Below are 24,304 nucleotides of genomic sequence, written 5' to 3' on the forward strand. Positions count from 1 at the left end.
ATTGATCTTTAATAAAGATATATAAGCATTGTGTGTCAATTATGGACTTACAATATTACAAAGATAAGTTCCATTGTTATGTGGTGGGCTTTTAAAAAGAATGTTTTTGTTGTTATTTGAAGAAGAAATAAATAATAATTGGCTAAATAACAAGGCTTGTGTGAAGCCAGAAGCTGCGAGTTCGGCTTATGGTGGAAGGAAGGTTTGTTCTCACACACTTGTGTCGTATCTCTTCTTTCCCAACAGCTTCCTGCCAAGGTAGTACTACTTGTCTGCAAAGCTCTTTCTCATTTCACCTTGAGAAGTGAGACCTGTTGCAATACATTTTCTGCACAGTTTCCATAGCAACTATAACTGTCTTGTTGTATTTTCACATGCACTGTGTAGAATGAGTTGACAATGATAATTATAGCCCACTTAAGAGAAAACGTTTGCTGTACAGCAAAGACAGGGGTAAAGATGGGGTTTTGGAAATATTGGCCTAGTTAAGAGAAACCAAAATTACTTTTTCAAGAAGATTTGGTTTTCTTCAGCAGATAGCTGAAATTCAAACTGAATGTCCTGTTTGAATATTGAGAAGATTATTGAGGACTCTCAAGGAACTTGTCTCTTCCTTGAATCTCAAAATCACATTTCTTAGCTGTGAGTTGTCATTTATCATTGTTTTTAATTTATATGCAATCCTTTACACAACTATCTAATCTTCTGTAATTCATTTTTTTATTTCTTTTGATATAATTGCTTTTGATATTGTATATATATTCAATTTTCTCAATATTTTCTTTCGCTTATCAAAACCATTAGATTATGAGCCTTTAAAAAAAATAAGGAAATCAGGTTGCAAATAAATGGGAGTATCTACTGAAGAGAAGACTCCAGATCAGAGAATGAATCAGGCAGCTCTTATGAGGAGAGAAAGCAGCAGATATAAAGGAAATTATAATGTTAATTATTGCCCATGTCATTTCATACTTAGCTGCACTGTGTTATTCAAAGCTAAATATGTTTACCTAACTCACTGGCCTTACATGAAAGGAGTTTTGAAACATTGGGTTGCTAAAAATGTCCATTAAAGAAGCATCCACGCTGAGTATGATGTTACTAGTCCAGAACAGAAGAAAATAAGATTTAGATTATTTTGTAAATTCCTCTGCTATACCATTGCTATCCATTCTCTTTCTTAGAAACAGATGGAAATGGTCATATCATTCACTGTAACTAAATATAATGTGCTTCAACACAGAATAATAACTTTAAAGATGTTCTGCCAAATGAAAATGGTTATTCAACTCTACTGGAAGATAAACTAGAATTTTCTTATCATTTCTTTCAGTGTTAAGGTGTAGTGGGGAAAATAATGTACGGCGATTGGGTGCTGTAAGTTTTAGGAAGGAAGACAATAATGAAGAGTTGTTAAGAGGCCAACAGCGTTGAGGGTTTACTTCATTCCACTGATTTTTTTTGTCCTAAGCTACTCCTGTCCTAAGAGCCTCAAGGGATTTGTGAAGAAGTTGGGCCAGAACTGCCTGAAAAAAAGCTGGGAGCCACATGGATTGCCTGACTATGGTGCAAAGAAAATTCACTGAGTGGACCTGTTCTTGGGAGGTGTGTGATGGACAGTCTAAGTCAGTTTGGAACTTTCTCCAGTAACAGTGCAGACCCATTTCTAAGAGCCAGGACTCTTTTCAGTGGCTACATTGCACAAGGCTTGTCCATTAACCTGGCTACAATGTCTCAGAACTTCATTCATAACAATCTTTTCCTCCTTTCTCTCTCCTCATAAGAGCTGTCTGATTCGTTCTCTGATCTGGAGTCTTCTTGATTTTCTGACATTGTGTTGCCCACATGTTCACTTGCACAACGAATACCTTGAACATTGACAACAAACAATTATTTGCCTTGATCAGCTTCTCAGAAGATTTTTAACTTAGGGATTGTGTGGAAATGTCAACAATTTTATGGTTGACATGCAGATTGTGAGGCATTTATGAAATATCTGCTGCATAGATACAGGCAGTGAGAGGAGGGGTCTGGTTTCAGCATAGAAGTTTAGGCGCTGACGAAATGTCAGTGATATTTAAGCCACAAGCCAGATTATTTTATCAAGTGAAGAAATATATATATATATATATATACATATACATACATATATGTATATGTATATATATATATTAATAAGAAGGAGCAGATGAGTAAGGATTTGGCTCTCATGGACCATTTCAACCAAAAAAGATCGTGAGTAGTGAGGAAGGGTAATATTAGGAAGCTGCAAAGTGCTATGAGTCAAGAGAAGGAAGCGTTTCAAAGAAGCATCCATAATTAACCCCGCGAAGGGCAATAGCACACCTGAGCAGGCATGACTGATGCCATCAGTGCTGGGGTCATTGCTGACCATGGGGACACTGGTTTTACAGAAGGTATATCAGCAGGAGAATAGTGAGGAGATTTTTCAAGAAAGAGAAAGGAACACTTTTAAAATGGAAAGCTTAGATATAGAAACTGCTGACAAGACATTTTTATTTCCATAAAGGGCAGAGGAAAATTAGGTTTTAGATAATGAGAGATCTGGAAAGTTAATTTGTCCATATATTTTTACTTTGCTCTTTTCAAACTGGGAAGATTAAAACCTATGTTTATGCCGACGAGGGATGTCCATGGGGGAAGAGAAAAGTGATGATCTGCTGGGGAAAAAGGAAAGGTCCCGAGGCAATCCTTGGATCTGGAGAGAAAAGTGTGATAGCCAGGTTGACTCTTGTAATAGAAAGAAAGGAAGAAGAAACAACAGATGGAGGTGGGCGCATCAATGTGGGGGCTGTTCTTCTGGACTGTCTCTTTGATGATTCAATTTTATGAGTGAAAGAAGAACCAAAGGGAGGCTTTCGCAGGTTCCAGTTACTTTGAGCGTGAACGGGCTCAAGAGATGCATTGCAGTTTGATCGCTCACCAACCTAAGAATTCATGGGATTGGTGACATGAATGTCGAGAGGAGCAGGCAGCAGTATTGTCACCTTCTATAGCCATGACCTTCGCTACATGGAAAATAAAAGAGGCTTTGAAATGGATTTAGTTGAGATGGGACGACCCTGATCGAGGGCCAGGGATCAGGTCAGTGGAGGTGAAGGAGAGAATAAAGATCTGAGTATAATATGTGTGGCGTTAGGACAAGGGAAGTGTCAGTATCCAGGCTACTCCATCATTCTTAATGTGTTCCATGTAAACAATTGCCGATGGGGCTAATTGATAAAGTTCTCCTTCTAAGGTTTTCTTGCATATGTAATCCTGGTTTACAAAGAGGGTTTGGGATAAATTGTAAGTGGATGCCATTAAGGGAGGCACTGGAACACAGCATTCGTCATCCAGTTCTTGGACTGAAACAGGACTGATAAGATGAAAATTAATGCCTGATTTTTCACAGGACCAGGCTTTTCATATTAATAAAATAAACTTACTCAAAGGTAATGTTCTGTTTAGACAGCTTGAGTCAGCATACACACTTTCTGTAAGAGGTAGTCAAAGGATTATAATGAAAACAACACTTTTGCAGAACAAAGATTTTGACAGTATTGGACTCCTTGTGACTTCTACATTCTGCACATACTCTTACACATTAAAATGATAAGCAAACCATCCTTGCATATTTGTATGCACATATATGAGAGAAACAACAAAAGAGGAATACGACATGACTCCTGATAGGGAGTACATTTGCTTTTATAAAATATTTAAATATTTTACTGTGTACATTTAAAATTTTTGTTGTATTTTATTAGTGTGTGTGTGGGAACAAGAATGACATGGAAGTACTGATGCATGTAAGAACACAGCCTTTGGTAGTCAGCTCTTTCTTTATGTCATCAGGCTCCCAGAGTCTGCAGCTGAGGTCATGGGTCTGGACAGCAGATATCTTTATTTGCTGAGCTATCTCACTGGTCTTTGAAATGATTTTAATTTTTGTTCTCTAAATAGCTTAGAGAAAGACAATACTTTATTTCTTTATTTTAGATTTCTAAATAAATTCAATATTGCTTTACAGTAGCCATTCATAAATTTTTGAAGAATGTCTAATGTTTCCATAATCATGTATATAAAATAAGCAGAGTTCTCATTTGGTTTATCTTTAAACTAATCAAGTTTGCTTATATGTATATTTACTGAACAAATACGTTAGTATTTTTTTAAACCAGCAAATTCACCTAAGCAATTGTATTATAAAGTATTTCAAACTTAAATAAGAAATGTCTATATTGTAACAAAATTTATATAGTTAATAAATCATATTTGTAGAGAATATTTTAAGATGCTCTGTTTTCATTAAAGTTGATGTATGTATGAACATATACATATAATTTTAATAGTAAAATTTCAACTTTTGATTATTCTAAAGACAGTTTATGTTTGTGCTACAAAACCATAGTATTTCCCACAACTTTTTTTTTTGTAAACACAATCTCACATCTTCAAGTGCTTCTCTTAAGGCAGAGTGACTGTGTGGGTGAAATCTGCAATATGATTTCTTTTCAGAGTCAGCGAGATTGGTTAATGTTTCTCTGACTTTGCCATTTGGTGCCTCTGTGGATGTTGGTAAGGTTCTGACTCCCAAAGTCACCTTTTTGTCATTTGTCTTTGCCACATGTTATTGGAAAGGGTATGAAATACAAGAGAACAGGATTTCTTCTTGATTAGCAAATGATGTCTAAAGCTCAATACTCATAGGATTTGAGGTAAATATTTGTTGAATTGGTAAATAAGTATAAAGTAAGGAACTGGGGGAAGGGTTGTCTCTGATAGAAAGGGGAAATTGAATAGAGAGTTGTGGATGGATTGGGTGGGGCAGGAATTGGAGGACCAAATGAGGGAAGGGAGGGAGCCCTGATGTTGGTTGTTATTTTACTCTTTTGGGGGGGGGGGGGCGGCTGCCACCCAGCTCCCAAATAAATCATGCGCAGAGAGACTTATTCTTGCTTACGAATGCCTGGCTTTATCTTGGCTTGTTTCTAGCCAACTTTTCTTAAATTATCATATCTATTTTTGCCTCTGGGTTTTTCCTTTTCTTACTTCTGTAATCTTACTTTTGCTCTTAGTTCATGGCTAGCTGGGTGACTGGTCGCCGCTTTTCTCAGTCCTTGATCTCTCTTGTTCCTTCCTCTTTTCATCCCAGATTTCTCCTTCTATTTATTTCTCTGTCTTCTCATCCTGCCTATCTTTTATCCTGCCTGCTAGTGGCTGATCAGCTCTTTATTAGACAATCAGGTGTTTTAGATAGGCAAATAATCACATCTTCACAGTTGTAAACAAATGCAACCGAAAAGAAGGCAACACATCTTTGAGTCGTTAAAACAAATGTTCCATAGCATAAACAAATGAAACACATCTTAAAATGGTATAGAGCCCCATCTAGACATTTCTCATTGGTAAATGAAGACAGGAATGGATTATATCTAATCTAGATGTTGGCCGAAGGGACCCCATGGGAGCCTCCAATAACCAAGGCTATTGCCAAGGTTACTGGCTGCTCTCCACAAACCGACAGTAAGGCTATATTGCTGGAGACAACTTCACAATTCACTGAACACAGAGAAGTCAAACTGGTTTCTAACCTAGAGGCTTTACCACTATGTACTAGTGAATATACTACTGGAAGTTACTCTGTGCACTACCAAAGGAAAAAGGTAAACATCAACCTAGCTACAAACCCTTCGGCTTACAATGGTGATCTGCCTTCAAGATATGCAAGTGCAATAGAGACACAAAGCTTATGAGAGTAACCAACCATATCTGATTTGACTCAAAACCTACTCCATGAGATAGAACCCAAGCCAACACTGCTTGAGTGGCCAACATGAGACTCAACAAATCAGAGACCTAAGAGGAACACCAAATACTACCTTTCTGCTTAAGGAATGTAGAATAAAAAACTCCCAGTGATATTTTTCCTATATTTATAGATCAGTGCCTTGCTCAGTTATTATTGGAGATGCTTCCTTTTGCAATAGTTTGGAACAAATACAGAGACCCACAGCCAGAAAAGGTGCAGAGTGTGAGAGACCTTAAAGCACTCAGTCCTAAATGGAATATCTCCATCAAATTCCTCCCCTCAGGGCTCAGAGAACCATGGGGGAAAAAGAGGCAGACAGAGGGGATGGAGGAACCTCGACTCTGTAAGTATTATAGGACCGATGTACATACAACCTCACAGAGACTGTGACAGCATACCCAGAGCCTGCCTGGGTCTGCATAGATGGGGTCCCAGAGCAAGAGGCGAATTTAATACCAGTCCCAACCCTAACCTAGAAGTTATCACTAATTGATAACCACTCATAAACAAAACATGAGTTCTTTCCATTGGAGTCTCACTGCAGCTACAAACACAATGCCCTGTAGTAGATACAAAACCACAACACAAACTCAGTGGTATCTTTCAAGGTTCTTTGTCTCATAATGTCTTGTCAAGGCATTTTTTTGTTACCTTACAAGTACTTTGTGTATATAATGTGGGTTCTGTTTTGTGTTTTTATGGGATTCCTCTGTGTACAAGTGTGTGTGTGTGTGTGTGTGTGTGTGTGTGTGTGTGTGTTTGTGCATCTGGATGTGGTTCCTGTGGTTCTGTTTTGTTTTTCAACTCCTTTCCTCTTTTTGGTTGTTTAATTCTACTCCCACTTGGGTTTTTAAATCTTATTTTATTATTATTTTTTTAGATGCCCATTTGTTTACTAAGGGAGCAAAAACATGGTGTGGATTTGGATGGGAGGGAGGTAGGGAGGATCCCAGAGGAGTTGAAGAGGTAAAGTGATAAACAGAATATATTAGATGAACAAAATCTATTTTAAATCTTAAAAAGTAAAACATTTTAAAAGTCTACAAGAACAGTAATTATATAATTGGGATATTTGAGGGAAACTACAGATTATACTCCAGGAACAATTCTTGCTGGTGACATTTCTAGAGAGCCCAGAGTAAATTTGTTCTCTGTGTCTGATGTCTCCTACCCATTCAGACAATGGACAGATTTGTGCTATAGCCAGGGGTGCCCAGACTTGCTGTAGACTCCATGTCTTTTTGTAAGTTAAGTATTGCTGGATGTGCACAAATTTAAACCCAGCACTTTGGAAGCAGAGGGAGGAAGAGATTTCAGAGTCTGCATTGTAAGGTCTAGGCGAGCTGGGCTATATAGTAAGAACCTGTCTTTAAAATAAATACAATTTATTTTAAAATTATTTATTTTTTGTAATTTTCTCATAATCTTTAGGAGAAGTACAAACAAGCCAAGTAAATTAAAGTACCTTAGGATATAATTTAATGAAATTTGTTATAGAAATGAAAATTTGTTCAGAATTTAAGCATCCACACCAGAAAACAGGAAGTATTGCCTTGCTTCTGTGGTAAGTATTAGTATTTTATATGTTTAAAAGCTGGCTTCAAGCTTATGTTTCTCTTGTGTGCTGGGATTATGGGCTTGCATTATCACCCCAGGATTTAAAGCAAAAGATCCTTCAGTGCTCACTACCATTTACTTCAGCAAGATATCATCTGTTTTTCCCCAATTCTATCCCCTTTGAAGGTTTGACATTGGAGTTATTCTGTATGCATATGCATTTCATGTAGATTTGTTTAATAAATCAAAGAGTAAGATTTCTGACCCAGACCAATTTTGTTTTCTTTAGGAACTTTATTGCTTACATCAAGAAAGTAGGCAATAAGGGAATTCTTTGCTATGCTTTTGGAAAATTTACTCACTTATTTTAGAACCAGGGTTATTTCTTAACTTTAAAACTTTTGACTTTAAATATATGCCACAACATTTAGGCATTGTATCATTACCATAAATACTGTCAAAGTGCCTGCAAAGTCTGAACATTTGTTATTTACCTCAACAATCAGAAAGCTTTCCACCAATAAAATTTTAACCAATAAAATGATGTTCGAGTTCATCTAATGATGCCGTTCAACATATTTTCACTTATAAAAAGACTATCTAATCTTTTCAATGAATAAATTTAGGATCTTCACCACTTCACTTTTGCATATTCATGACTTCATGAATTTGAAGGCATAACTTAAATAATTCATCCATAATGAGACATTTTACAAACCGTCTTAAGTTTCACAAAGAACTGTGCTGCTTTCTTCTTCACACCTCTCGCTCTGTTGCGATGGTGAAGCTGTCTAGGCACTTGAAGCCTCACCTCCTGCACTCAGCAGTTTGAGGTCACTTGCAACTGGAATGACGAAGGGCAGAGCTCTGTCTGGGAAGGCCCAGTGATTTGCACTTGATGGAAGATGAGGCAATCGCTATGATCATCAAGTTTGTGTGTTTGCTTGCAACGCTTATCATTGTACTCAACAGCTTTCATTTATATAGAGAAAAAGTAATTTATTTGGAGAATATTTCTAAATAGCCAAAAGATGTTCAATGTGGTTTTAAATGTTCACTTATTTTTTTTTCCTCTGGGGTGAACAGTTCAACTTTGATTAAAAAAAAATAACCCAAAGCTGTGAAAATCTAAAATCAATGACACATGAATCTTTAAAGTTTGATGTATGGAATTATATCAATTAATATCTGAAAATTTAGATATGCATTTCTTTTCCCAAATAATTTTGGTTGTATTAATTAGCTAGGGTGAAGAGAAGTATGTCAAAATAATCAGTAGTTGCTATAGGAGATGTTAAATATTCTAGGAAATACACCAGAAAGAAGATGAGAAGTGTTCAAGAAACTCATCATCAATATACAGATATCCATAGTAGCAAGGCTTCATCAATCCAGTCAAATGTACATAGATTTTGCCAATAAGTTGAAAGTAAACTTAAAACCAAAAATCATCTCCACCACTGCTTCTAGTACTTGCTCTTTCCCTGCCCTTTAATCGAAGCATCTCCATGATGCTCCGGGCATAGACATCTCTCAAGTTAACACTGATATAGGAGTCAGTGGCAATGTTCTTGGTAAGCTTCTTGAGAGCTTCACGCTGTCTCACGGCTGCTTCCTTGAGTTTCAAGGTGAAGTAGCAAGCAGAGAAACGATCATTAATAATGGCAATAGGCAAGGCCAAGACAAGGATTCCTGATAGGATACACATGAAGGCCACGATTTTGCCTGTGGTGGTGTCTGGTCTAATGTCCCCATATCCTACTGTAGTCATTGATGTTGTGGCCCACCACCATGCACAAGGAACACTTGTGAAGGTTGTGTCAGGAATGCTTTGCTCTGCAAAGTATTCTATTGTAGAAAATATAGAAATCCCCACAGATAGAAACAGGAGCAGTAGGCCAACTTCTTCATAGCACTGGGTGATTGTCATCCCGAGTGAACGCAATCCTGCAAGAGAAGAACGGCTGTCAGGCTTGAGCATCCTTCTTCCACTTTCCTTCTCTCCTTCCCCTCTCCCTCCTTGCAATCCACCCACAAACATGTTCTGCATAACTAATATGCTGAGCAATGTTCTGGAGATACAGTGAAGACGTCATTATGACCTCTGTATTCGGGAAGCTTATAGTCTTGTGGGTGGGGCCAGGTTTGAAGGATAAAGAGAAATATAGCTACAATCATTCATTTACTTGGTAATTATTGAGTTTATGCTGTTTCTGGGTTTTTATGTGAAAAATGAAACTGAAATCTATAGAGAGGTATCTTATGGGAGTTTGTCACTTCATGGAATCCAAGTCCTTGGCAGGGATGTATGTGGAGAGCTCATATGATCAAAACTGCTTTCCAATGCACCAATTCAGTACTTCTTTTTATCATCATTTTGATGTTGTTCTAATATATTTTTGCCTTTTATTTTCTTACTCATGGTAAAGATTAGTAGAAGGAGATGCTCCATAGAAATGAGGGGTAGATTCCATGGCAACGAAGTGGACACCAATTCAGTACTTCTTTTTATCATCATTTTGATGTTGTTCTAATATATTTTTGCCTTTTATTTTCTTACTCATGGTAAAGATTAGTAGAATGAGATGCTCCATAGAAATGAGGGGTAGATTCCATGGCAACGAAGTGGAAAAGGAGGAGTACATTAGGCACTGGTGACAACACAGCTGTCAAATGTATATCCAGAACACACTCTTACCAGTGTATAGGAAGGTTCTAGAGTTCTCAGAATACCTATTAAATTCCAGTCCTTATCTCCCTTAACCATATGATAGCTCTGACTTCCTGTATCTTTCAATGCCAAAGTGTATAGGAATGGAAGGACTAGAGAAATTACCAACGGAGATGAGACACAGACCTATGGGAGTCCTGCAACATCTGTACAAAGCCCAAGTACTAAAGAGAGTAGCAAGAACCCTTCCATTATAAAAGAGGGCTCGAACTAACCAATGAGATACCTTTTTCCAAGGTTAGACAAAGGTTTTTAAGGATGTGTCTTTGGAAGTCATACCAACATTGAATTGAAAGCCCAATTCAATACAAAGAATACTTTCTTATTTTATTCACCCTTAGAGATTATTTGAAACACATTAAAATACTACCCATGGTCTATTTATTTTAAAGTTTTCTCTTCAAATTTTGAGATAATTTTGTTCTTATTGTCACCTATTTTTAAAGAACAATGTACATAAACTTGGAAGTTTAACTTCAAAAAAATTTCCAGAGTAACTTTGTAATACCTCATTAGAAAATTGTCTCTAATGTGTCTATATGGAATGCCAGTTAAGAAATAATTTGACATAAGTACAGTGTTTAGAACAACTGATTACACTTAAAGATAAAATATCATCCATATAACTAAATTTAGTTACCCCTCAAAAGTACCACGTGACAGATTTGGTCACTGTTGTATCATTTTGCAGATATGGAGTTTGACATTAACAGGGCTAGTGTATCTAGAACAAAGCTACAAACCCTGGATTTATACCCAGACTGTCAGGGATTCTAACCGTTATTATACAACATCTCTCAATGAATGTTTCAAATATGTGGGAACTTATGATGTTTGTGGCCATATTTTCTAAATACTCTCCTTGACATAAAACTATAAAATATTCACCACATTCATCGTACACTTTAAATAAATTAAGGTTTTGCTAATACTTTTATACTTGCTTTAGAACTGAGAAACTTTTGGGGAGGTGACACTGTTGAAATTACTATTATTTTGCTTTTTCTTTCTTTTGGGAAAAACGTAGCTCTCAGTGTTTTATAAATTGAATCCCGGGAAGAGTTTATAAATACTCAAAGAAAGCATCCCATTATCTGTGTCAGGAAACAAAGAATGTTACTTGTAAAAGTTCTTGGAAACCCCATCATCAGATCGCTGGTGTGTAAGACTAGCTAGGAAAACACATGACTAGAATTTTGTAGGGTGAGTCTTAATTACAGAGATGTAGAAAAAGAAATTGCAGGTTAATTTTCTTTCTCTACATTAACAGGCAGGTGTAGCTACCATGACCCTTACTGCGGTCATTCAGAGGTATCTTTGTGGACATTGATGGCAGCATACTTTGTAAATACTTGTTTGTGTGTATATACATTTGTATTGTATTATTATGCATGCTGCCCAATCTTTCTCAAAAACACATATGACTTGACTTCCAAATTATGTAGCTCAAAAATAATTGCATACACATTATTTTTGTGCAAGATCCAGAAAGTAGTACATATACTAAAATTCTACCTTCTGACAGGTAGAGTTGAGAATTTACATTTCAACCAACTCATGGGAATATTCTTGTTTTCTTTACAATTATGCCTGTAATAACCCAATACAATAATATTCAGTAGTCACAAAACCAACTACTGAGCATCATTACTTTCAGACCATAAAGAATTCTCTTTAATTGCTCTAAATTTAATTTGATTTCCATTGGCATTGGTTCTAAAGGGCAAGTTAGTGTGTGTGTGTGTATGTGTGTGTGTGTGTGTGTGTGGTGAGGAGAGAAGAGAGAGAGAGAGAGAGAGAGAGAGAGAGAGAGAGAGAGAGAGAGAGAGAGAGAGAGAGGGAGGGAGGGAGGTGAATTTTTCTACGGAATGTTCATTTGATTTTTCAAAGTTTAAGAAAATTCTCAAATACAAAGTAAGACATTTAGTTACTAAATTTTTTCTTCCAAGACAAATGATCCTATTTTTTAATAAAAAACCAGAGGAGGGCCATCAAAACCTGGCCATCTCTTGTCTGCCATGACTAAGAAAGTCTCTTCTCTCCACTCAAGAACAAAATTCTATATATTTTTTTGGGAAATAGAAAACAAAATAACTTATGGCCTATGTATGGTATATAATTTATTTGTATGCCATTTATGTATGCTTTATATTTGACCTTTGAGAAGAATGTCTTAATGTATATATGTATCTATATGGCATTGTATTATATTAAACTGAAGTTAAAAGAGAATGAGATTGTTTCACAATCCTTGTGGACAGAAAGTGTGTGAGAGATAGCTCTGTACCTCTCATAATACCTTGAAGATTTTGCTTTCTAGTACTTTTTAAGAGTGAGGCGTGGATAAGAATGGAAGGTGGTGATGTTCTCATTTACATAAAATATTTTTGTTTGTTTGACTTTTTTGGGGGAGGGTTTCAAGATGGGCTTTCTCATTACAACAGTCCTGGCTGTCCTGTAACACACTTTGTAGATCAAGTTGGCCACGAACTCACAGAGATCTGCCGGAAGCAAAGAGACATTAAAAGACACCATTGAAATATGAATACCTGTAGAATGCCTTCCCAGTTTTAGCATGCGCAGAGCCCTGAGAAGCCTCAAAACCTGGACCAAGCGCCCTACATTTTCCAGCTCCTGTGTGGTGTGGCTGCCACTCAGACTTTCCACCAGAAGAGTTATGTAGAAGGGCAAGATAGCAAGGAGGTCTATGATGTTTGGCACCTTCCTCAGGAAGCGGCACCTGTCCTTCACACACAGGAAGCGCAGGAGGAATTCCCCGGTGAACCAGCTTATACACACATATTCCAAGATCTCCAGCAGCTGTAGGTTGAGCCAACTTAGCTCAGCTGACATCAGGGCCATGTTGACGATTGGACACTGCCACAAAAATGATGGAGATTACTCCGAAGATCCTGGCTGCTGTGGAAGACCCAGGTTTCTCTAGGATATCCCAGAGCTTTTGGCGGACAGTGGGACAAGGTCCTTGTGAGAAGTCCTGCTCACTCTCATGTTGGCTCTCCTGGTCATCTGTGTCCTTCTTAAAGTCAAGTGTTTCACTCAGCTCCTTTCTCCTGAAGTATCTTTCAGGGAAGACAACTTTGTGATTAATTAAAAAAAATAACACATATGGAAGGACAAGAGAATTAACTTTGACAGAGAGGTCACACTTACATAGGGATAAAATATAGAAATATATATTCATATTTTACCCAGGTTGGTCCCTGCCAGATTTCCCATTTTTTAAATGACAATTTCTAGTAGAAATTTATGCAAATAGGATTTATTCATAACCAGGAAATTTTGGATTAATGAAATTTTGTGACTTAATTTTTGGTGACAAGAACATCTGTTTGCTACTGGAACATTTGTGTGTATAAAAGAAAAATGTCCATAAAGGAGTAATAGTAGTCACAGGTCAACAGTAAGTCACTGTAGAGCCTATATCTTTAAGGGCCAGAGGAGGTCCTTCAAGCAGGTTTTTCACAGATAAAGTTCTGATTTGATGGCAATAAACCGAAATCTTTCATTCCTATGTGTCATTTGAAGCATTTTTTTTTCTGACTCAGCTACTTAATTACCAAATCCTTACTTAAAGCCTGATCAGCCTGGGCTTTCACAAGAAATCAGAATACTAATTTCTGGAAGAAACGGGACAAGAAGTTTCTTTGCTGTTGTTTCTGTTTTGCCTTTAACGTTCAACGCACAAGTTGACTTTAGGATTGATTTCTAGTCTTATGCAAACACCTTAGCCTCCAGTCAAGAGGCAGACAAACCTATTGACAAAGCTCTGGAGTAGGCAAGTTTACACAAAGCCTCAATCCTTCCCCTGTGCCTTCTTAGCCCGACTCCTGACTTCCCACCCAGCTGCCGCGCCCTGCCCTGTGGGTACCTGTCCCTGCAGCAGGAGTCGATGCTGAGTTCGTCGATGCCCCAATACTGGATCTCCTGAAGAAAGGAGAGCGCGCACAGCTGCTCCATGACATGCAGGCGACCAGTGCGGTAGTAGTGCAGGACATAGCGGAATGCCTGGGAGCTGCGGTCGAAGAAGTACTCGTTGTCCACCGGGTTGGCATCATCACAAAGCTCCAGGGGGCTGGGAGCCGCAGCCAGGGCTCCTAGGCGGCGGTAGGAGGCCACCACCACGGCCAGCTTGCCCAGCCGCGTGTGCGGGAAGCAGGACAGAGCCTGCTGCTGAGGAGCACGAAGCGGCTGCCGCCCACGTTGACCGTGAGGCAGTCCCCCAGAGCCAAGGGTTCCCCTTCGCCCTCGCTGCAGAATACGCTGGAGTCCAGCGAGGTCAGCGAGCCGCTGTCCAGCGACGAGGAGTCTAGCAGCGGCCGGTTGCGGGGTGACAGATCCATCCCGACCACCTGAGTCTGAGGGCACCACCAAGTTGGGAAGGCTCTAGATCAACGCTTGGGTTCCCGCGAGGGCCGGTGGCACGGCCCCTCCTGGCGACAGGGATCTCCCAGGCTCCCGAGGGAGAGGCCTCCCACTTGCGCACCCCGACTCTCTCCACCCCCAGCTGATGGCTGGTTGTCCGCTAGGGAGCTGCGAGTGCGCGGTAGTTTTTTAGAGCGAGGAGGCTGGAGAGCAAGAGTGGTTCGCTGCGCGCAGAGGGAGCCGGTCATACAATCGTGTGTTGTCCAGGAAGGAAACAGCCAGGACACAAGCTATGTCCCGGGTGGGCGGTGGCTTTCCTAGATATAGGCACAGCCTTTTTTTTTAACTTTGTAATTGAGACCCCCACTGTGCATGGATAGTATAGCAGGCGATTCTGGTGGAGGAGCTGGCAAGGGGTGGCGACGCGAAGATCTGGAGGGCAGAAGCAGAGAAGGAGGACTCTGTCAGGTGCCGGGAAGCGGGGATAAGACCCTCACTTTTACCCTGTTTGCAGAAGAAAAGTTTGTGAACGTGGTGACAGCAGGATTCCGAGTCCTAGGCTCTAGGATTTATAACGTCCCTCTTCTATTGCGAGGGGTTCACTCTGTGATGTTCTCTAGGGCTGTGAACACGTAGGGGGTGGGGAACATGTCTGGGGTACCCGACTCAAGATTTCCTCCCACTTCTCTCTGATTCCCATCTGTCATTCATGCTAGATTTTCTTCCTCCTCCCTTAGGTTTTGAGCTCCTACTTGAATAAAAAGGCTAGTGTAATTTTGTTGTTGTTTGTTTTAAACTGAAGTTCCAGTGGGTCATTAAAAACTGAGGAGCTTCCAGTCTGCTGGGTGGCCCTTGAGCACGGGGAACACTGCACACTGTCTTAACTTTTCTCAGAAGAGTCATTCTGGGCGCATTCTCCAACAACAAAGGCGAGCTCTCACTTTAGGAAAAGGAGGAAGGCAGAAAGACAAGGAATAGAACAAAGCGTGGCTGAGGCGAGGGTTTTTAAATAAACAGCGACCCCAAGGTTAAAGGAGAAGAAGCCAAGTTCAGGAGAGCATGTGAGATCAGCTGAGTGCCTACTAGCCCCCTAGAGCTCCCCCCCCCCCCACCAACCTGTTGGACCCAGGGCCTAAAGGGAGGGAAGGAAGGACAGTAACTCACCTGTAACTTGTGGCACACCTGGGAGTTGCTCAGCCCAAGTGTAGCTGGTAATGTAACCTTCTTTAATCTTCTGGTCTACACTTGAGAATTCTGACTTCACCAGCCAGGAAGGGAAGCTGCTCTGGGCTCAGATATAGCTTGCTTTTGCTGCTTCACTCTGACTGCTCCAGCATCCGGGCTCCTGGCCTCAGGATTCTGCTGAGAGTTACAGCCCCCGCCCCTGCGCAGGGCTCCTCTGGAACCAGCGCCCCCGAGGTGGCCAGTTCCTTAAAGAGTGAAGGTGAGGAAGGAGGGAGACTGGTCCCAGGGAGGAAAAGGCGTGCTCACTGACACTGAATATCGCATCTATCTGAGGATGTTTCAAGAATCGTTGCATTTGATTTTCATTCCTCGCCATCTGTGTCTACAAAATGTTCCAACATTTCCAAACTGGTGAAGGGCTGTGAAGCAGGGTTAGGACAGTTATATTCTACTTCCCAAACATGGATAAGGATTTGTCATTATGTCTAACAACCATTCATGCTCAGTATTTTCCTCTAGGGAATGTGAGCCACTCTCTCTCTCTCTCTCTCTCTCTCTCTCTCTCTCTCTCTCTCTCTCTCTCTCTCTCTCTCTCTCTCTCTCTCGGACTCTTCATTATTATTTATTTTGTGGACCCGAGTGCCTCAGTAAGACGTCCAGTTTTAATAAAGAAGACTAAACATTTACTGGCTGCTTGTTTTATACCATGACATTTTGTAGACTCTCTACTAGGGCCACCATATCTTGTTTAGTCCTAACACCACCATGAGATACCCATGTGCTCATTAACGGAAGAAGAAATGGAGACAGAGAGGTTGGGTGTTTATTCAATACATATTCAAGCATAGCACTAAATGGGCTGCCTCTGGAAGTTAAATGTGGAGATGATGTGTTTTTTTTGTTGCTTTTCATATAAATTGAAGTTGGATGATTTTTGTTTTATGTTTCCAGTGAAGAGCCAGCATTCATGATGTCCTGGGCCTTATTTTAAGTGCTTAACAGATGCTGGGAAGGAAACGGTTAGAATTCCTTTTTGTGACTCTTTCAGCTAACCAGTGAGCAAAATTCAACACATTCTTTTAACTCTGGTATTTCTAGGTGATGGTTCTATTAGTAGCTCTTGCTTTGGTTAACTTTTTACCTCTCTAAAGAACTCTTTCAGGCAGAAAATATACAGACTGAATTATCCCAGGAAACATCATCATGTATGTTTAGATACTGTGTTGTTTTTTAAGGCGTGTCCTTTTATACTGAGGATAAAACTTCATCTCAATTATAGATGAGTTAGGTACTGAAAGAGGAAAAAGTTCATAGCTCTGTTAAGCCATATGGTCAGTAGTTAAGGTCTACACTAACTTCACAGATAGTAGTAAGGAAACAGGTAAATTTTTACAGAATTACTTTAGATAAGGAAGGGGATGGAGGCTTTTGGGTGGCACTGCCAGATCCCTGACCCTCAGCTCTGATGAGTGGTGTTCTATGGAAGGAATTATAATAATAATAACAACAACTATCTTTGGGAATATGAGGATATGGTTCAGTGGATAAGAACATTTGTTGGGCAACCACGAGGACCTGAGTTTAAATTTCTAGAACCCATAAAAAAAAAAAAAACCCAAGTGCGGTGACCTGTTTTTAACTCCAGTGCTATACAGGGGCAAAGAAAGGAAGTTTTTTTGGGCTCAGTGGACACCTGTGTAAATTTGGGTTCAATAGATCTGTCTCAAGGTAATAATAAGCTGAAGGGTGATAGAGCAGAACATGCTCCAAGTTCTTTTCTGTTCTTTTGTCTGTGCAGGCCCATGAACACACACACATATGCACATACATCACATACATGCCACCGATACACACATATGAATTGTGACTTTTTAAGCGTAGAGCCCTTTGCTAAATATCTGAATTCTCAAAGTGCTCATATAGGCTAGCGTTGTCATCATGACATACTTTCAAATTGTCTCTTTAGTGACAATTGTGAAAATAAATGTTAAAATTTATTAATTAATAAATGTTGAAAGTTTTATACTAGCATAAAATAAAATCATTTTTTTTGATTTTGAAATATTATTCATATTATTTTATACTCAGTTTATCTGGAATCCTTTTGGGGATAGACTATGATATTTCTGTAAAATTACTCTTGATAGTAATGTTTCAGAATAATGATAGCACACAGACATGACCTTAAATCTTTGAAGTTTTATTTAAGAAAATATATATTCACTATTAATTTATATCCCAAACCTTTCTTGTGCTAGATTTTTTTCTTTAAAAAAATACCAATCCAAATTCCTTCTCCCTCCCCTCCTCCCATTCCCTCCACACACCCTCCTACACCACCCCCTCCAATCCTAAGAGAGGGCAAGGCACCTTGCTCTGTGGAAAGTCCAAGGCCCTCCCCACTACATCTAGGCTGAGCAAGCTATACATCCAAAGAGAATAGGATCCCCAAAAGCCAGTAAATGCAGCAGAGACGAATCCCAGTGCCACTGCCAGTGGCCCCTCAGTCTACCTCAGCCATACAACTGTCAACCACATTCAGAGGGACTAACTAGCTTGGTCCTATGCTTTTTTTTTCCCTGTTCAGCTGGAGTTGGTGAGCTCCCATTAGCTCAAGTAAACTGTTTCAGTGGATGAACCCTTCATGGTCTTGACCTTTTTGCTCATATTCTCATTCCTTCTATTCTTCAACTGAACCTTGGGAGCTCAGTCCAATGCTCCAATGTGGGACTCTGCCTCTGTTTCCATCTGTTGCTGGATGAAGGTTCTATGGTGATATTTAAGATAATCATCAATCTGAATACAGGGCAATGTCAGTTTGAGCACCCTCTCTACTATTGCCTAGAATCCACAAGGATGGCCCCAGCTAAGACCTTTTATCCCAAATCTTTAACTTCAAAGTTTTTATAATTAGATAAGGTGATTTGATGAGGAAGTAGTTTGAATAAACAGTTTAAAAGAATTTAACTCTGGAAAAGTCTACGTTTTCATTCTTACCCCCATCAATATAGGCTCATGTGCTTACATACAATTCTCTTAAACTTTATTATTCATTAACAAAGGAGATGGCATTTCATGTGGTGCGTGCATCACCTTGCCTTGCTTTTGTTTTCTCGGGGGTTGATAGTCAGGTAAGTTAATTGTGTGGATATTTAAGAATGTTTTTGCGTATGGATAAGATGATTTTGCTCCCTTCCTCCTCAGCACTGGGATATGTTCAAAGGGAATAAAATCTGCTGACTTCTATGTATTCATCTTTCATGTACCTTCTAGGTGCTTGGAATAAATCCTCCCAACTGTATGACAGCCCACTCTAAGGCAGAATTTAGCTTAATGTGGGCTTGTTCTGGATTCCTGCCAAGGGGAGGCAATTATCTTTGGAAGTACCCAGGAGCTCGTTTTCATAGCCTCGTCTGCTACAGAGACAGCAGGACGCACTGACAATGGTGGCGATGACAATGCTGTCATGATACGCACAGCTACTACCCTAATGTGTTCAATTCATGTTCTGTCTTCTATTGACTGCACAACCTTAACAAGTGGCCTCATTTTCTTCGTCTGTTAAACAGGAGCTAGGCGTGTACTTTATGCTACTGTTTTCAAAGTAAATGAGATAAAATGCTTCCCGTAGTTCCATTTTTCTTCTTGTTTTTATGAAAGTTTTTAAAATACCTTTTTTTAAAATTTTTTCTAATCATAATATTATTGCACTATTTTATCTTCCCCTTCTTCTCTCTAAAGCCTCCTATGTACCCCCATTTTTAATAATTTAGGAGTTTTTTTCTAATATCCATTACTTATATGTCAACAAGTATTTACTATGTGATAGGCACCACACTAAGAACTTGCATCACTAATATACCACAGAACCTTTCAGAACAGATAATAGTGTATGTTACAGATATAAAAGAAAGAGACCATTAAAATAATTTCCCATGTGTCGCATAGACTGATGATATTTTTTTGACTTTGTTTGTTCAATTGAAAGCTTGTATTATTTGAAAAGGCATGCTATAAAATGACACCTTAATAAGCAGGAATCTGTGGGAATCCTTTTATGAATATTTTTAAAAGGAAATATTTACTTTTATGCTCTACACAATTAAGACATTGACCGTGTCTTATAGATAATAGCCAAAATAGTGCCTGTTAATTTCACAGCTTAATAATTGATTTTTCCCCTCTAAACATGCTAGATGTAATGCCTGATGGCTATTTTATGATTTTCATCATGCCACTATGATCTTCAAAAGGCATACATCAAATTTTTCTGGATTATTCAGACCGTGTCGAGTAGGCACTTACTCTTCACTGATTAGCTTCTGTAATTACCCTTAAATTAAACTTTTATAAACAAGATTTAGAAGTAGCGGTGCAGAAGCAGTACAAGGGCTGTGCCCCTCATACTCATGAGCTGTTAATTGAACCCAACATTGAGCTTCAGTATTCCAATTAAGATCTTAAAATTCCCTTTTGCTTATCCTCCTCCTCCTTCTCCTGTTCCCCCTTCCATTCCTCCTCCTCCTCCTTTTGAAATAGTATTTCTCTGTGTAGCTCTACTGTGCTAGGACTTGCTCTGTAGTCCAGACTGGTATCAAACTCAGAAATCTGCCAGAAGTTAGGTCATCCTCCTATAAGTATATGCAAGGGTATGGACAACACAAATTAGGCATTTTTTTCTTTTCTTTTGGGGAGGGGTGTTCATAAGTGTGGGGGCAGACCTGAGATGACTGGGAAGTGTGATCAGAGTACATGATGGGAGATTCCTAAGTAGTCAATAAAAATAATATGTTAGAAAAAGCCTTATTCAGCTTTTTTGAATTCCCTTATGTTGAAAGATCAAGCACCATTAAGAACTGTACTTCTCTTGAATGTATGTAGTTTATTGATATTAACAGTAAAATTTTATGTAGTCTGTCTATTCCTTATTCCATCTAATGTTTTATCACATTATCAAGGAACTCAGCAAAGTTAAAATTTCTCCCAGGAATCATAAGAAACCTTTGTACTCTCTTACATTATGAAGGTTTTCTCATACGGCGTTTCTTTTGTTTCCCTGCAGGCTACTCAAAGTTGAGTGGTTTATTGGTTGGCAATTATCCTTAGAAATTTATTTCTATAACCTGATCTTAGAGTCATAAATGCTATATATGTATATATTTTTGTGTACCATATATTTTATGTTTCACACACTTATTATATGCAGTACTATAGTACTGTGTACTAGATAGTACTGTGTACTATAGTACACATGCAACACAAACACGATAAATTGACAATGTAGTGGCATTTACAGTGACCACTAAGTAGAGCACATTGTCATTACTTTGTGCAAGAGCTAGTAGGAAATCAGAAGAAGCATATGAGTCAAATAGAGATACATGGAGATATATAAAGAAACATGAAATTCCTTCTTTAAAAATGGGTATTTGCTGTGGCCTAGTGTTCTCTTAGATAGAATCTTCACAGAATTTGAACATGATATAATTAAATAAAATATCAAGTAACATTTTAGGTGCATATGCTGAAGTCTATGCCTAAATGTTTTTGTTAACTGGCTATGACACTATTTTGAACAAGTTGTTTTAATACCTAAGAGCATTATCTTATTTTTAGGACGTAGAATGTTGTTAAGTTCATTGCACAGAAATGGAATGGCCATCGTTTTCTATGTATTCAGTCAGTGCCTTTTTTTTTTTTTTTTTTTTTTTTTGGTTTTTCGAGACAGGGTTTCCCTGTAGTTTCTAGAGCCTGTCCTGGAACTAGCTCTTGTAGACCAGGCTGGTCTCGAACTCACAGAGATCCGCCTGCCTCTGCCTCCCGAGTGCTGGGATTAAAGGCCTGCGCCACCACCGCCCGGCTTCAGTCAGTGTCTTTTACACTCAGCTCTGTATTCCACATTTTTGTGCCTTCTCACTGTAATAAAGAATGGAAATATGGAGTTGGTAAGGTTTAATTATTTCTTTAATTTTTTTGAAATTATAATTGTATCTCTTACCTGCTCTTTTCCTTTCCTCCATCAAACCTTCCCAAACCTTCATTGCTCTCTTTCAAATTCATGGCCTCCTTTTTATTAATTGTTGTTACATGCATGTAAATATTCATATATGTGTGTGTATTTCTAAGTATAACCTTCTCTGTTTGTATAATATTCCTTCTATGTATGTTTTCATGGTTGACCTTTTGATAGTAGATAAGCAGTTGATGTGCTCTTCCCTGTAGAAGAATATTTTTTCTGAGTGCAGCATTACTTAGTTGCCTTTAGTTCTTTGTGATTGGTTGAGGTCTTGTGGTCTTTCTCCTGTCCACATGGGCCTATTTATTGGTGTCCTTGCTTACCTCATGTGCAGTAGTAATGTTATGAGACTTCATGAATGTAGCCTCTTAAATTACTAGGAGGCACAATCTCAGAGAAAACTCTGTGATCTACTTGCCCTTACAATCTTACTCCATTTTCCAAAATGTTCCTAGAGCCTTTGGTGCATTTTGAGACAATATCTCACACTCTATTCCAAATTTATTTCCAACTCAAAGTAATCCTCCTGCCTCAGCCTCCCAAATGCTAGAGTTTTAGGCATGAGCAACCATAATCAGCACATACTAATATACTAATCTTGTTGATTTAGAAATCAAGCAAGCAAACAAGAAAGAAAGAAAGAAAGAAAGAAAGAAAGAAAAAAAAAAAAAGAAAAAATTGGGGTGAATTCATTTGTTCTAGCATATATTTTCTCTACACAGTAGAGAAAATTGTAATGGTAGCAACTGAATGTACAATTTGTCATTTTTCCAACATGGGAAACACAAAGAGCCATATGGCCTCCCTTACCATTGCATCTGATTGACATCTCAGTTTTAGACATGGCCTCACAGTTCTCCCACAAACAGATTTCCCGGAAATCTAAAAGAGTAGGAATCCAGGGGGAAGTCAACGCATTACAAATTTGTCATATCTGTTCTCATCTTTGTTTGATCAAATTTATCTTCTTTAGTAAGCAGCTGAAGATGGTTTATTTTTATAATGGCAGACAGATTTATTATGGCTTAAAATAACAAGTAATGGAAATGAAGGCAAGGACCCCCTTCTCCCAAAATCTGTCAGTGACAAATAGCTCACGAGTGAGGCATAAGGCGTCTTGAACCCTTTTAAGAGTGTACATTTATCTGCTGACACCCCAGCTTGTGCAAACCTTGCACAGGCATCCAACACTGTTACTTTGTGATTGCAATGAATTTTTTTTCCCTAGGAAACGGCTCCATTGGATAGATCCAATCCAAAGCTTATACAAATGTTTAGGGTAAAAATAAATGGTTCTTGAAAAAACGGAAACCGGTGGGGTTGTATAAGTGTGCGTGCATGCATAGGTGTGTGTGTGTGTGTGTGTGTGTGTTATGGTTGATAGCAATATTAGAGAGGGGATAGTGGAGAATAATTATATAAATGTCCCCTTTCTAAATATTGTTAAACTGTCAAAGAACAAGCAATGAAAATGTGGCTTTCAAATCATCTGTTAAAGAGTGCAAATAAATAGTAATTTCGAAATTAATTTAGGAAATGGTTAATTTTGTAAGATTGTGGGGAGCCACGTAGCCTAATATCAGATAAGCATTTGACTACCTGTCCAATGGGGTTCCATGGGGGCAAGGCAGCTGTGCAAGTGGACTCTACTTTGTCAAGGACTAGCAGTTCCATGGTTCATGAAGCTTTGAGGCTCTCTTCTCTCTCATTATACTTTGTCAGTCACACAGCTGTATGTAATTTTCCCTGGAAATTCTGTTCCTTTTAAAATATTCCCTAAGATTCAACACGGGGCTAATGTTTTTCAAATCTCTTATCAAGAATTGCCTAACTACAACTCCTACTCCTGGGAGAGAAAGATAGGTACCTATGAGAAAACAAGAGTTGGAACATTAGCCGTGTCTCTCTCGTAGTTCCGGAAAGGAGAGTAGGGCATGCATGCACGGAATAAGGAAAAAGTCTCAGGAATACACATAGTGCCAACTGCTGAGAGTAAATTCCCTGGGCACCAATCATATAGAATTAATTAAAAGATCTAGCATATTCTGATGGGAATAATGCAATAGCAAACATGGGGTGGATAGATCCATCTTTGCCATATACAGCAATACTGGCGGAAGAAGTTACGGTAAAGTGACATGGGAAAAGAGTGCCTGTCAACGTCTGCCTTTTACAGAGAGATTGAGGCATGAAACCCTCTTGTAGAAAAGGGAACTGTATAAAGATATGCCTCGCAGACACGAAATAGTAGTCTGGGTTTGAATATTGTCATCTTTAAAGCATTGTGCCCATGTCTATTACTTTTTAACTTTGCAACCACAGAGGGCCTAGTTTGGTCCTACGCAGGCTCCCCTGCTATCAGTCTGGAGTCAGTATGCTCCCACTAACTCAGGTCAGCTCTCTCTGTGGGTATCCCCATCATTGTCTTGACCTCTTTGCTTATATTATTGCTCCTCCCTCTCTTTGACTCGTGTCTGGAAGCTTGGACCAGTGCTTAGCTGTGGATCTCTGCATCTGCTTCCATCAGTTGCTGGATGAAGGTTCTATGATGACAATTAAGGTAGTCATCAATCTGATTACAGAGAAAGGCCAGCTCAGGCACCCTCTCCATTATGGC

The 24,304-nt window shown here is 39.0% G+C and overlaps 1 protein-coding gene across 1 annotated transcript; it reads right to left on the bottom strand.

Annotated features, from left to right (window-relative positions):
* Positions 1 to 8,807: 8,807 nt before the first annotated feature.
* On the bottom strand, positions 8,808 to 14,464 carry Kcnv1 (potassium voltage-gated channel modifier subfamily V member 1). The gene is given in 5 exon segments (XM_038344165.1): positions 8,808 to 9,319; positions 12,653 to 12,974; positions 12,976 to 13,183; positions 13,993 to 14,297; positions 14,300 to 14,464. Coding segments are annotated over 5 exon segments (1,512 nt in total).
* Between the last annotated feature and the right edge of the window lie 9,840 nt (positions 14,465 to 24,304).

The sequence above is a fragment of the Arvicola amphibius genome, chromosome 9 (assembly GCF_903992535.2).
Source record: "Arvicola amphibius chromosome 9, mArvAmp1.2, whole genome shotgun sequence".
Taxonomy (NCBI): Eukaryota; Metazoa; Chordata; class Mammalia; order Rodentia; family Cricetidae; genus Arvicola; species Arvicola amphibius.